This window comes from Vollenhovia emeryi, unplaced genomic scaffold, assembly GCF_000949405.1.
Source record: "Vollenhovia emeryi isolate VEMERY1.0 unplaced genomic scaffold, V.emery_V1.0 DF939161.1, whole genome shotgun sequence".
NCBI lineage: Eukaryota > Metazoa > Arthropoda > Insecta > Hymenoptera > Formicidae > Vollenhovia > Vollenhovia emeryi.
Window position 1 is genome coordinate 555,470 of NW_011967205.1, and position 15,917 is coordinate 571,386.

At 45.7% G+C, this 15,917-nt stretch overlaps 1 protein-coding gene across 1 annotated transcript; it reads left to right on the forward strand.

Annotated features, from left to right (window-relative positions):
- The first annotated feature begins 464 nt into the window (after window positions 1–464).
- On the forward strand, window positions 465–13,007 carry LOC105564668 (nuclear receptor subfamily 4 group A member 3-like). Its single transcript, XM_012017212.1, has 3 exons — window positions 465–653; window positions 3,000–3,291; window positions 12,198–13,007. The coding sequence occupies exons 2-3, from the start codon at window positions 3,241–3,243 to the stop codon at window positions 13,005–13,007; spliced, it is 861 nt and encodes a 286-aa protein (XP_011872602.1). The 5' UTR covers window positions 465–653; window positions 3,000–3,240.
- The last annotated feature ends 2,910 nt before the right edge of the window (window positions 13,008–15,917 follow it).

Genomic DNA, 15,917 nt, shown 5'->3' on the forward strand with positions numbered 1-15,917 from the left:
GGTGCGCGATTATACGGCTGAAAGTATAAACAAGATACGGAAAAGTCCAACAGGATCCTAACAAACTGATTCGTAGACAATCAAGCGGTACGCTAGTGCAGAACGACCGAATGTGACATTCGAGATTTGGAGCAAAATCAACGTAATAATGTGCACGTAGTGAGTCGCGGTTGTGTTAGCAGGTGAATAGACGGTGCTCGAAGTAGAGCTTCTTACCGAGATATCTCTCAGAACCAACAGCTTTACCGGTGAAGAACGAGAAGCAACCAAGTGTGTGGGCCCCCGAAAAAGGGTGCCCTCGAGAAAAGATAGTCCCAACATCAGCGAATTCGCGAAAAGACGAGCGCCTCGGTCCATAGAGAACGTGGTGACACTATTATCCGTTGAGATGTGATCCAGAACATAGGAGGGACACTCAGTAGTTTGTAGTTGGTCCCCATCTCCCCCCTCTATCACCCCACCACCCCACTAGCCCCCTCGTGACTTCTACCACCTACTCTACCTCCCCCTCTCGTCTCCCCTCGTACACATGCACGTGTGATAAATCCACCTCACCGGTAAAGCAACCACCACCGGATCAGCAGCTTTTGATTGCGCCGGCTGCTGTACCACTCAACGACACTTCTCCCTCCCTTCTAATACGATCCCAACGAGTAAGTATTGTCTTGACATCGTTGTTCGTTTTACTACGATAGTCTAGGCCTTACTATAGGGCACGTCTTCGTCAATAGCCAGAGGCTACCTGCGCGATGTCGCGCAGGTGTCGCGCAGGTGACTTGCCGGTGAACAAGTGAGCGCGAAGACGCACGGTCCATGCGATATCCTACCGATGAAATGCTTCGTACCTTCTTTTGACTTATCTGTAGCCGTGCGCTTATTAACACTTGACGTGTTGATACTTTGACGTATTTTATCTTTTACAATACCGCGATGCCGGCTATTAGAATAATAAACATTCCTAGATAACTTTTTTACTGGAAATATATCATAGAAATGTAAGAGTAAGCATGCATATATTTATAGAATTATACAAACGATTATGCTGTTTTTTAACAAACAGAAAGATTCATAGATAAACGATTTTTATAACACAATTCCGTTTTGCTTTTATCATTGTACTAGAATTCAGCATAAACTAATAATTGAAATTAACGAAAAAATATATGCATTCTCGTTACCACAGATATAATCAGAAAATTACAGTTGCTTTTGTTATCATTTAATTCTCTTTAGTGTTATATGAATACAAGTGGCGTATACACGTGGATGAGTACTCGGAGAAGTGTGTCGTTATTGCATAATTCTTTTTCAGCAACGAAACAACCGAGACAAATACGCTTTTGGAATTTTACAAAAGTCTATAAAACTTCTATATTATTTGAAGTTTATATTTCATTACTGCATACACAAAGGTCATCCATCAAAATCGATACAAAGGTTGAAAATGAAAAAAATAATGAATCGTGATTGAACAAAAACAAACAAAAACAAATTGTTGTAACGTTGATACGTTACAATGGTACGTTCTTTACGTACCACAGGTAAAGAAAAATCCTTTCGCATTACATTAAGTTCCATTTGAGAATAGACGTCGGCACCGTGTTCAAAGGGAATCACCTGGAACTCTCACTAGATCTCTAGAATTCACTCTCAATACACTTGACGGCAACCCGCGCGATGCATGGACGATTTTAACCGGCCGAATCGCGGTCGCCGCGACTGCAACACCGCGATACACACCGCCGCGGTGGCAGGTCTAGGATCTATCGGCGGCAGGTGCAACGCACGAGCGAGACGTCTGGCCGCTGATAGACACATCGCCTTCGCGACCCGTCGACGGAGGAAGACGCTTCCTCCTCTTTGTACGACTCGACGGAGTCCTCCGTTCTCCGGAGGCATCGTCCACTGACGCGAGGCGAGGGCGTACAGGTACTTGAAATACAAACGGACCCACGGTGGTGGGTCCAATCTGATGCAGGGTTCCCTTTGAGAATCAGGTTAGACCGGCTCCTCTGAACCTGCTTCTCTGGCTTCTCGTCTCCGGTTCGCGGTTGTATACCGGCCCCGTACGTACCTACTCCTTCTCTCCGGTTGCCCCAATCTCCTTCTTCCGCGTAGTAGGTAGATACCTACCTACCTACTTCCCGCCGCCACCCTCTTGGACGTATCTCTCTTCCTTTATGTTTCTCTTTCTCTCTCTCCTTCTCTCTTTCCAACAACCAGTCTTGTTCCTTCCTCGCGAACATCACCGCGTCTTCATTATTGACGACGCGCGGTTCGAGAAACGGAAAGAGACAGAGAGGAGGAGCGAGAAAGATGATGAGAACCAGCACCGTCCTGTGCGTTCACTCTCGATGGTCCGGCTTCCTCGTTACGTCTATTATTATACCTGTCTATCCGTCAGAGCAGTGCCCGCGAGCTGAATTCCAGTTTTACGCGCGCGCCCTCCTCCACGCGCGCCTACTCCGGCCGTAGTAGTAGGAGCAGATGGGCGAGTCGGAGAGACGAGCAAACCGACTGGTTTTGCTAACCATCCACCTGGACGAGACCGCGCGCGAGGACGTAGAATTCGCGGTGTCAGACTGGTTGACCGACATTCGCGCGGATCCTCGCCCGGCGATAAGTGAATAACGCCGAACCTGCTCGCTCATTCGCGCGCGCAGGTTCCGGTTTCCCAGTCGCGGGTGTACATGTCCCGCGTGCGTGAAGCCTCTCCTTCTCCTGCGAGCCACGTGGCGAAACCGAGACGCGGATTCTCCGGTTCTACTTGCTATGCGAAGAAAACATAGGGTTACCTGTTTACACTTGCGATTCACCCTAATAGTCGCCGGTTGATCTCATTCTTCCCGTTGCGCACCATTACTCGCAACCGGATAAATAGACAGAAATTTATTTATTACCAGTCATCGTAGTTATAAATTATTTCAGTGCTGAAAGTGAATAACAGACGTTGATAGATCTACCCTTTATGCGCCTTAGTTTGGTTTTATTTTTTGCAGGTTTTTACCGCCCGCTCTTCTTCGAACAACGTGCCATACAACCTGTCAGCAACCTGTGATATAATGCTCGATGCCTAAATATTTACATAGACATAGACATCTAGTCGAAGACTAGATCAGGCTGTAGTGTCTCACCGTCAACAGAGGACTGCGAGTACGAGAACTCAGCCGACCACACGCGTTTTAAACGGATCTAACCAGTACGAAGAGAGAAAAGAGAAACGGAAGACGGCGCCGGAGAATGTCGACGTGCACCGACGAGGCCGATAATGCACCCTGCACACTGTCTCCGGTCAGTTACAACAAACTCTCACTTTCGGATAATAAAACTTATTGTTAATGCCCTATAATGTTGCATGGTACACGTATTATTAGATAAAACTGTTTATGAGAATATCTCCTTAAAACAATAGCGTAAGCTCACAATATGCAGGCGAATTTAAATCAGACAAGCACCATGGTTTATGTTAAATATACAAAAAACGCACAAAAATGAAATTGACGAGTAGTCGGTAATTAAAAATCTGTAACAAATTTCTCTTTTATGACTAATATTTTATGTTTGTTACGTAAATGAGTACTAATAAAACATCTCTCTATTTCCATCCTAATTTTTCAAAGGCACTTAAAGAGAATATGGAAAATTTATTGTTTACTTCTTTATTGCGTTATATAAAACAAGTTATATATAACTGAATTAAGACAACAACTTGACATAATCTACCACATAGATTATCGTTTGACACCAGGTCTCTTTTTCTTTCTAACCATAACCTTTTTCCTCATTTAGTGTTCTTTCACTCGAACTACCTTTCTCGGTTTATCTCGACAGCGCCCCGTTGCGCAAAATAATGAGGATGCGGACCGCAGGATTATTAACGGTCATAAAAAGAATTTCTGGTGAACGTCTCTGGGACGCCAAGGTTTTTGTAAGATGTATGAGACTGTACGCAATACAATAATAAATCAAGCAGATATCAAAGGCTAATAATAATCTGTCAAAATAATCAATTTTACTAACTTCAAACTATTTATAAATTTTTGAAATTTCATGGTTTAAAAGCGAATATTAAACATCTAGGAAATACCTTGAAAGTAATATAGATCAGAACGAATTAACATTAGTATACCGAATTCATTGTATCACGAGACACGGTAGTGACTCGCGCCAAAATAAACAGCTGAAACCGCGCGCGCGCGCGCGCGCGAGACCGACCGTGTAGTTTCGTTCATAAGGCGAGTACGCAAGTTGACAGGTTGTAATAACTGCGATGCGACATATACGAGACAGACGGGTAGGCTATTATCTTCCCGTATAAAAGAACACAAAAAGGTAAACCCTACACATCCGTTAGTCTTACCCACACATATTTCACAATTTGACCCTACCTTCGATTTCGATAACGTCAGGATCCTAGACAAAGAACCTTTCTATTCAAGACGCCTTATCTCTGAAATGCTTTATATTAATCTACAGATGAATGGCATTAATTTGCAAACTGATACCGTACTCCTAGGCGACACTTATCTCCCGCTCCTAAATAAAATCAAAAGGTCCTAAAGACTTTATTTCCGTCTCATAAAATAATTTCCCCTTGTACATAGTTTTGTATTATTCACTTTGTTCGCACAACAGTCTCACACTTGTGTCCGTCATTTTCGTTCATAACATCGACACGAGCACACGTCTTTACCCAAATTACATTCGTTAATTAGACGATCGACAGACCGTTTCTCCGTTGCATTTTCCGTTGTAACATTTATTTGCTTGTAATACGCCGTTTTAATGCTACGCTCAAATAATTTTTTCTGACATATCATTTACATCTATTTATACAATCATATTCTTTAGTCAATTAACTTCGAATTCTTGTACCCGGCCAAGTATCCAGCTGACTTCTTGCATCAGACAGGCACAACGTGGCGGATTCTTATTTCTTTTAACCATAACTTTTCTTATACCTTGCGTTGACTCGATTTACTCACCACGCATATTGTTGTCCTTTTTCACATGAATTTTTTCTACACTGACCGATGCGATCTTTTAACTAAATATTACCGAATAGGGTCTTATCCTAAGATCGAAACATTTAACCTGTTATCTATCTTTGTTGAAATATATATAAGGATTTTTGTACCGGTAACGTCCGGTAACAGGCTCTCATTATTACCGTTTCTTTGTTCCCTTAATTTCATAGATTTGGAGCCTAACAAATTTATAATTTTAATAATTTACAAGATTTTTCTTTTAAATAAAGAACAATTCTTTTTAAAAGCCGTAATACTAACTCGACTATCCTTACAAGTACTATACAATCATATTTTATTATCACTTTATTTGTTTTAAGCTAAGATTTCTGTTATATCAGTTTCATTAATAACGCGAAACTTGTCATACTTTGAATTCCTCGACGATAGAAATCTAAACAACTGTTCAAGAAATATGTTACAGCTTTTACTCTCGATTGTAATATTCACTCATTTCCGATGCAATAAGACAGCAGAGGGTAGAAGAGCGCGCGCGCTTTCATGAAAATTTAATTCAAATCGCCGCGGGTAGCTTCGGCTTTTTGTAACTTGAAAGAGCCTCCGCCGGTCGAAAGTGAAATGCATTGATCAGCCCCGTTATTCGCGATACGACGCTCTACAATGAGAAGTACGAGGAAGGCGCGTAAACCGTTCTCCAAGAATTTTAATAGCTCGACAGGTTATGGATAAATCCCCGGGGGCACATTATGGGCCCATTTTAACTCCCAATTGACCGCAATTCGCGGCCTCTATGACGCGTATTGAATATTTTAAGACTAAAGAGCTTCCAACTTCTCTCGACTTCTTGTTTAACCGACAATAAAAAGGATATAAAGATCGCGACTAACGACGCGGCAACTCAAAAATTGACCAATGAGACGAAATCTCTTCTTTCTCTCTCCAATAAGATAGTCCTAAATGTAAAGATGAAAAAGATAGTCACGCGATGATTTGTGTAACATTATCACTGCGCCAATAAAGTACAAACAGCATAAAAATCGGGAAGAAAAAACGTTGCAACAAGATAAAACGTTTGAGCGAGGCAAATTTTTATACGAGGAATATCACAGGGATTTAAGATCTGTGAACGCTATACGGAGATTAATAAAAACAGTCATTTGCATTTTGCTCTCCTTAAGCATTGCGTGTAAATACGCGCGCATAAATCTCATGGAAAGACGAAAATAAGGACGACCCGCTTCGCACCTGCGTCTGGCGCCTTTTAATACGCGGTTAAATCCGTTTACGACAAGCATCGCGAGTGCACAAGCATACCGGGTGTTCAAGTAGCCGTGTAAATATTATCGCGCTTCCGGATCGAAAAAGAGAACGTGCGCCTCTTCATCGGGACATGGACGGCCGCGTTCGTTTTTCCGTTATTGTAGACGTGTACGTGCCGATATTCCTGCGAGACTTGGACATTCTAACTTGTAGAAACGGACTGTACATTAATCGTTCGTTCGGCCCTTTGTATACGGGATCTACGTATCTACCTGTGGGCAGGACTGGATGAAGGAAGAGATTTGCTGTGCGCGGTGATGACTCTTCAGATTTCTCGTACCTGATGGTCAAACGAAGGGAACCTTCGTCGATGATCGCGCCGTTCATTATGGAGATAAGAAGTAAAGGCTCTTTAATAGAATTCCGAGCGACTGGTCATTTTGTATCTTCATTAACTTTTTCGTTAACCGATTCATTATTGGGCGGTAGGCAAGAGAGAAAAAAAGAGGCAAGGAAAGTCTCTGTAATTCGTGCACGTGAGTCTTTTCTCGATTCAAATGACTCATACCCCCCAGTCGCAAAAACGAGATTGAAAGCGTGCAAGAAAAATGTATCGAGAATAAGCGTGCACGCCGAAATATTGTACTTGCGAACTCGCGGCAAAAAGAGTAGCGCCTGATGAATGGATGATAAGCGATAATCAACGATGACGTTAATTAAATAAGCAGTGCGACGGTGTGCGTGCAAGATTAATAAAGTTAAGTCAGACATTTCGAGCCTCCGCGTATATCAGAAGTTTGCGAAATACTTAATATCTATAGTTACATAAAAGATTGGCTGCGGCAACGTTCGAGCTGCAATATATCGAGCATTCGGCGAACAGTAGCGTAAGAGAAATTTCACTGGAATTACAATCGCTGCAATTTTTGTCGTAATTAACGCACTCGAGTCAAGACTAGCGTTTCTTACATGTACAATACTGAGAGCATTAACATCATAAAGTAATGAAAAACAAGCTGCTTTACGAGCTGTTGTCTAGACTTACAAAAGTACGCGCAAAACTCCAGGCACGGTCTGCAGCTAAAAATTTCCGATTCGCGTTTATCGTTTATCGAGAGAAAATATCTTTACGCTTGCTGGATTTTTAATTCATTCCATGGATCCATCGAAAGTTTTATTCGTCAATTCAGTTAACGGAATCGCTAAACGGAACGCACTGTATCGCGAGGCCGAAGACTAATAGACATCGCCAGAGGTAACGCAACGATGAGCGATAATGTTTACGATTATAAAAAGCGAATCGCTAGGATATTCCGGCCGTTACGGCAAACGGACGAGGATCGTACCCCTAAGACACGTACAGTACCGCGAAAGAAAAGCACCTAACGATTCCACGTATCTACATCCGCGTTGCACGCAGCTGCGTACCACGTCGCGATCGGCAATAACTGCACGTTGCAAGGGGGATGCGCGCGCGATTCGCAGCCTACGGCGGCGAACGGGTAAGAAACGAGAAACGACGTTCGAGTACCCGCGAGTTTTAGCCGTGGACGGACGGGCCATTCGACCGGCAGACACGTTGGACTACTGTCCGGCACGAACTCTCACGAGCGCAGACCGGCCGGCCAATTAACTGTTATTATGAAGGATTTCTTGCGTGTAAAGAGGACGCGCAGCATCCTAAACGAGCTGCCGCGCGACGGCGATCCGTAGGATTCGCGGTAGTCATTTCGAGCTACTCGCGAAATCGCGATCGTTTGTCTTGTTCGGGAGTTTTGTTCGCGAATGGATAACGTTCGGGCGATACGTGAGAAGCGGCCGTCATTTTGTATATTTCTGTGAAATAAATTTAACGATAGCGCTTCTCGTTAAGGGACGAGTCTTAAAACGGGCGGAACAATTGTAAAGATGCACACGGAGAGACTCTTTTTCAATCACAGTTGAGACTCTGCGACAGGCACGTGGTTTCAAAAAGCAGATGATTGGACAGCACTCCTATTGCCAACGAATCATTGTGTCTTGGCACTACATAGGTTGCTATTCCGTATCTCTATTCCTCATTCCTATTACCTGTGCTTTCCTATTGTGTGATAGGCTTAAATGTTAACCTACAAGTACAGCGATAACCTGCTTAGGTAACGCCGGAGGTCGTAAAATTGAATACTTCTGCGCCGAATGTCCGCTGCCATTTACATCTCCGTTGTCAGTCGTCCGTACGCAAAACGCAAAAAAAAAGAAGTAATGGATCCGCGCGCGGTTCCGGTTTCAACGGACCACCGTTGAACGGCTGCGCTCGATCCCGCTGGCCGGTGCGAGTGCGATAAATTTCATCGACTGACGTGGGATTAGATTTCGAATGAAGTCGGTACACGGCTGGGTATTCGCATCGCGGAGTACTTAATGTCGTGTAACGACCGCGGGAGGTTCGTGTCGCGGTCGCGGGTCGGGCTGATTAATGTCCCCGGCCGGCGTATCTGGGACCCCTGACACCGCCGATGGAGCGTGTCGCGGCGGGTTTGCGATGTCAAGGATAGCGCCTCGGTAGCCCCGACGACTTTAGGTAATGGATCCGCGGAGATTCCTAACGACATATCGGCGGAATTATCGGGGAAGCGGTCGCGCGGTCGAAATCCTCGAAACCGCAAAACCGCTCGCGACACGACGCTTTTTACGACGGCGTCCGCGCGATTACCGTTACATCGGGACCGTTTCGTCCATTAGACGCTCACGACACAATGCCTATGAGTCTTGTCTTTAAGGCCTACAAAGAATGTGCTGGCATAGTAAAATACGAAAATAAAATTGAGTTACAACGCTCCTCGCGTGGTTTCTGCGTGGCTCGAAGTAGCGTCGGCATTTCGAAAAGAATGAACACATAATGGGGTAAAAGTGAATCGTATTGTTAGAAGAGAATTTTATATAATAGATTAACAATTAATAATACACCGTTAAATTCGTAGTGGCTCAATGAGTAGTCGCCAATGCTCCTGCTCAAATGACGTTACATTTAATTATCCTGTGTAGTAAAATTTATTATTTTAACACAAATTGTTGTTAGAAACCTACTACATTTTTATTAGATCCATTTTATGGATTCTTTTAACTCCATTGTTTAATTAAATTAACGACATATTGAGTAGGAGCAGTGGTGACTGTTCATTGAGTTAAATTTAACGCTACAAATTTAACAGTGATCACACACACACACAATCTTCTATTTAATAATAGTTATTTGTGTCCAAAGAAAAGTGCGTATCCATCGGTACGCTGATATCAGAGATGCAATGAGTGTTCATATCTGTAATTACATTACGTAATCGGACTTAACGTTAATACGACGCGTTTAATTTACGTATACGAGCGAAAGATACAAATAACGCAAGAGAGGTCTCGAAAGAATAAAATCGTAAGCAGTTCTGCGCGTAAAAAGCAGACGAGAGGCGTGAAATTACGACGTTATTAATAAATAAGTTTGTCAGATCTGTATGCTAGAAAGTCATAATCGCGAGATAAACATTGTTACCTTGGCTCGCGGAGGCACGTGTGGTCTATTCAGAGGCTCGCGTTCGTCCATTAACGATTTTACCTGTACCCACCAACCGTATTTCACCGCGCTAATCCTCGCGCTTGATCGTAGAATCGCGATTATTCATCGGCGGGTGAATTTACGACGGTCAACACGAGGAAATGTAGGAACCGGTGACACTCGGGATTAAGTCCCGCGCGCACCGTAGAAAATGAGTAAAGGGAGAGAGGAGAAAAAAAGATGCTTTCCGAAGAGACCAGGAGACAGGGAATGAGAGAAAAAGAGTGGATTTTTGCGCCTAGGCTAACGGCGTGCGTAATTCACGCGCGCCTCCACGCGCGAGGTGCCTGAGCGCTCTAAGAGGATGATTCATAATATTGTTAATTATGTTAATTGACGGAACCCATCGCTGCGGCTGCAGGCTGCTGCAATATGCACGGGCCTTAATAGCATTGCCACGTCGCTCGCTGTCACGTTACGAATGATGCCGCGGTGACTGTGTGGCATCGGCCAGCTCTCGAGGTCTCGGAGGTTTTGCCAGGAAAAAAGAAAAGAAAGGACAGAGAGAGAGGGGGGGGGACTTCGCGCCATAACTTATGTTACTGGCTAGAAAGCACGATAATCCGGCGACACGTGGGAAATTCCAAACGACGTCATTACTGTACCGTATTCTTATTCATGCGGGTCGCAGGGGTTTCCGTGCGCGCCAACTTCGGGGATACTAGGATATAAGTGCATCAGTAAAGCGACCGTCGCCGTTTAACTGACCATTAAGTATACTTATGTAGGATATCTGTTTTACGAGTAATATATTTCCAGTAATAGTTCCAGTAAAGTCTCAAGAGACTTCCCTGCGCGCGACGTTCGACCACTTAAAGGAATCGCAGGGATTCCGTAATTCGTGAATAATTTCGCAATTTTATTGAATATTAAGCACGTAGGGAAAGCATCTCCCGAAAATTGGAATCTTACATCTCATATATTATAATAAATGTGCAATGAAGAGAACATTTTCACCCGAGAGACGGAAAATGCAACTGTCCAACGTACAACTTGCCGGTGCGTCTGGCTCAATTCGCGACTCGGTTTCCCGCGTGACTGTCTTTCGGAGAGCTCGGTGAAAATGTATCACGTAACGCGCGAACTGGGGGGGGGGATAATATAAATCGCGACAATTAAGTAATGCCGATGTCGCGCGGGGACGGATTCTCCAGCTTCTCGGAAATGAAAGCCGGAGAGGCACGTGTTGCCAATCCTTCCTGAATATCTCGGGCCGCCCGAGTCGAAATTTTGACCTTACGTTGAACCAACCTTTAATTTTATTATATAGTAGGACCTAAGACAGTAAAAGAGGTCGAACTGCAAGTACAAAATTTACTTCTACTTTAAAACCGATAGTGTCGGAAATTTCTACATTTGCTAATTTAGCTTTAAAGTAGTTTTACGTAGGAGCTAAAGTAAATTTTTAGGATTAAAGATTCAAGGGAGGAGTAAAAAATATAATGTCATCAAAGTAGGTTACTGCTGGTCTATGTAGGTGTATAGATCAGCTAAGTGGGTGTAAAGTATCCTTAAAAGTGTCAAAATAGTATCAAAATTTCGATTCGGGCGGCAGCCTCGCGATGGCGATCGTCTCGCGGCTCGCCGCGAGCGGACCCAGATCGCGCTCATGATCGTTTGATCTTTGAGTGCGCTGTAAGATTTTCTCGGCGCACGTGTGAGCGTACGGGCGATTAATTATGACGAGGGGATGTCTGGCGGTACGAAACGTCTCGCGCTTCGGACCGCGCGCGAAGATATTAATATAATTTCTATCCGCGGTGTTATTAGCATTCGAAAATGTTACAGGCTGTTGCAACATACGCGCGGCGTTGCCCGGGACGTCGGGAGCGCGCTCGGGCGTATAAATCCCAATGTCGTAAACCGTGCGCCTGTTAATGCGATTAATAAATTAGCGCCGGCCGCGCGCTGTGTTTTAATTCCGTTAGCATTGTACTTGTAAATGATTTAGTCCGGCCGCGCGGCGCGCACGGCCGGCACGCCGGCCGATGACGAACGCTGGTTTCCATTTCGGTAGGGAGAAAAAATGGAGCGCGATCGGCATTGTGCGCGCAAAGATCAAGGTGCCTCGTTAATACTCGATGTAATGCGACCATAATACCTTCGCTCGATTATGAGGCACATATTTCACAAGATCGTGGCGTTCTTTTCTTTCATTTTAATACGGCGTGATAAAAAAGAATGATGCTATAAATACACGTGGCGTGATACTGAAATCGTTGTACACGATCGTTGCACGGTGAGAACATTGGAATATCTCGACCGACGATGTCGCGATTACGCGCCGAAGCGTTCTAATCGGCGAATCGAAACTATGATATCGCCGGTCGCCGCGACAATGACCCTATCCATCTACGTTACAGGTGCAGGAGGCACCAGTCTCGCCGGCGTCCTCCTCACTGAGCAACCAAAATCAAAACGAGAACGAGCAGGTCCTGCTGGCGACCATGCAGCCGGTGAACGTGCTCCATCTACAAGGGCACGATTCACCGATTGTGCACACGCTTCACCCCAAGTACCATCATCATCATCACCGTCACCACCACCACCATCACCACCAGCAACAGCAGCAGCAGCAGCATATCCAGAGCAACGATTCGGATGACGTGCAGCAACGCGCCGCGGCCGCGGACGACTCCGACGGCCGCGTGACCCCCGGCGCCGAGGCGGCCGCCGCGGCCGGCAACACGGCGCTCGGCGAGGACAAGATGATCGACCTGATTTACAACGACGGGCAAAAGACGGTCATGTATACCCACGACAAAGAGATCATCTACGAGAACGACGCGGAAGTGCAAGTGGTCGAGTACCCACCGCCACAGCCGTCACCTCCGTCGCCGTCGCCGTCGTCGGCCGGTGTCGCGAGAACGACCGGCCTGCTGCCGCCGGCCTGCGTCACCTCGAGATCCGCCGGCACGACCGCCACCGCCGCCGCCACGACCGCCCTGCATCTGCACCACTACCCGCAGCTGCAGCTGCAACACGAGGACGATCTGCCGACGGTGCGCCACGCCGTCAACGCAACCGTGTCGAATTGCGGCGCCGCCACGACCACGACGACGGTACTCGTGCTGTCGGAGCTCGTCGCAGCTGACCCGGTTGCCGCCGGTGCAACTGCAGCCGCGCAACAACTGACACTCACCGCCGCCGCAGCGTCGTTTCGCGCCGGGTAAGTCACGCTTTTCCGCTACGTTTCTCCAATTTTCCTCCTATCCGCCGCGACCAGTTTGCCAACCCGATCTCTTGATCTTTATCGCACGATGTTGTCCTCTCGCTCGCAGATTCAGGCAATCGGATAACCGTCTGAGTGAATTATACGATCGCTCTTAAGCCAACGGCACACGATACGATTTTTCCCACTGGATTACTTACGGGAACCAATAAGGATGCGGAGTTTTAGATCAGGTAACTTGAAGCTAACTCCCGATTGGCTCTCGTAAGCAATCCACTAGGAAAAATGGTAACGTGTGCCGTTGGCTTTACGCAGTAAAAAGCACACGTCTGCATCGTTCCACGAAATCATTAAATATTTATATCGTACAATCCTACACAGCTCTTAACTTGATTGAGGAATTAATCGGAATAACGCCAGTGCGAATAGAGTCCTTATCCAACGGAAAGGAGATAATATAATTCAGCGAAGATTTTCGTACATCATCTCGTTGCACGACTTATTCGCGTTCGAGAATTTCGTCCAATAATCATACGTGATCGAGTGTTATGCGTTTACGTCGCAAATCCCACGCGCATATTTCACATACAATTAAATCTACCCGTGTCACAGTCGTCAAATGACGGTGGATTCGAGACAGGTTGTAATTCATCCTTTCTTTGATTATTGACTCACAATGCCCGTTGCGGTTTATCCGTATACGGCAGATGCGACCGCAGACGTTACAAACGAAATGCGCGGACACGAAAGTCGATGGCAGCTTCGACGTTAACGTTTTTCATTAACGCGTATCTCCGGTATGTTCGCAAAGTATGTCAAAAATATTGCTACGTGCGCTAGCGCGTGAGATTAAGAATATATTACGTTGCAGCGTAAACTCTCTGATTGATATCGTGTCGCTAGTTGCGCTATAAAGATAACAGCAGGTAAAAAAGATTAATGAAAATGAATCACGTTTGTTCGTAACGTTGCGAAAGGCTTTGGAAGAAAAAGGCGTGATTGCCGGATACGCATACTTTCCTTCTGTCGAGATTGCCTGGGGATACTCAAAGTGATAATATATTAAAACGAGGGGACCCGAAGACGCGGCAAAGGTCATAACGAAAAAATGGAGGGATAAGCTAAATGTCAGCTTCGGAGCTTGTTACAGGCTCACAAATGAATGTAGAGATTCAGTGCTTCGTTAGCGCGCGTATTTACGAGAGTGCGACCGAAACGGGAGTAATAATTGCCAACTTTTACGAGTTACGCAAAGCGTCTCTACCGCGATTCGTAAAGGAGCTAAATATTCCGAAGGCCGGGATCTTGCAGGAGTAATTCTTGAAAATAAGCGCGTGCGATTAGATCGGATCGATCGAGATTAAATAAACATTTATTCGGCGCTAGCCAATGGTAAAATCTTTTCCCAGAAGCATGGATGAATCAGATAAAACCAATGACGTCTGTACGTAAAAAAAAAAGAACACCTCGGTAAACAACGATCGATAATTTTCCTTTTTATTGAATTCTTATTATTGGCGAATTATCGCAAACAAGGTGTTTACACGGACGGTAGCGCGGACGTCACAGAAAGAATCGGAACGAGAGTATGCGCAGCGCTCGAGGAGCGGCGCGCTATCTGGCGCATGTATCAGCGTCGACAATTAACAATCATTGCGCGCATTTAGCCGCGAGCGGCTCGAATAAGTCACGTTGCTACGTAGAATTTATTATTATAACGAAGACTACCATCTCGTGTGTGCGCGCGCGCGCGAGCGCGCGAGTTACGCGCGCCGGCCGGGCAATCGCGGCCGTTCTCCACACGCGGAATATCGGCGAGCCAATAACCATTAACCACGCACGCACACCGGCGCGCGCCACCTTGCACTTTTGCAATAAATAAAAATCAGCCGCAATTAATCGGCGTGAGATATGCACGCGGGAGACCTTGGCTGCCACGAAAGAAAAACCGCGCCACTTCTCCGCGACCGCTTATTTTTTCGCCTACCCCGTTATTACGAGGCGAGCGGTGCCGGCCGCACGCTCTCCCGCCGAATTCCGCCGTTCCGGACTGAGACTCCTTCCCGCGGGTCCGTTTACAAAACGAGCGGCCGCCGTTTTCTTCCTCCCTTCCCCCCCCCCCATCCCCGTTTCATGCTTCTTCGCCTTTCCATTTTTCGTCGGAATACATGGCTGGACGCGTACAGATCGAAATATTCGGCCGACTCATTCTCGAGAAACGGCGAGAGACTGCCTCTCTCGCCGAGAGGTGATCCTCCATAGTGATCTTCAAAAATTCAAGTTCCCTTTCACTTCGCACCTCCAGGCGCGTCACCGAGAATTTCGGTAACAATCGAGATGTAGCAGAGAGAGACCTTGAAGAGAGATCTCGTATGTACAATTCACTCGCATTTTCGAACATGATTCTCTTCCGCGGTCGATCTTGACGTAATACTCGCGAAGAATTGTCATGTCGAATTTATCAGACTTCCGAAATAAGAAAATGTACCTGTTCTTGCCATTGCAATTTATCGCGGTGGCTTTTCAGAGGCATACAAATATTTTATTTCTCTACGCTCGAGCAATGCAGTAAATAATTGACAACAAATAATTTCCTGCGTGGCAAAGAAAATATTCCGAGTTGAATTCTTTCGTTCCCCGCGATCGAATGAGGCGAGCAAGAAAAAGGTCCCTAGAGGGCTTCTCCGCTATTCCCTTTTGTCTAGTCCTCCACGATCGGAGAACGCGGCGCGCAAAAAAGAATCCCCCGTGTTCTCTCAATCTCTTTCTGGCCGTCCATAGCCGTAGGAATGAGGGGAGAGAAAAAAAGAGTATACCAAAAGAGGAAAGGAGCCACCTCTTTCCGTTCACCCATGGTCTCAAGAAGGAAGTAAGAAAACGCGCGAATTCTCGTTTCCTTTTATTCCATTTG

Coding starts and splice junctions, on each gene's coding strand:
- LOC105564668 (XM_012017212.1), top strand. CDS start 3,241: ATGTCGACGTGCACCGACGAGGCCGATAATGCACCCTGCACACTGTCT. Junction 3,292..12,197: donor CACCCTGCACACTGTCTCCG/GTCAGTTACAAC, acceptor TCTACGTTACAG/GTGCAGGAGGCACCAGTCTC.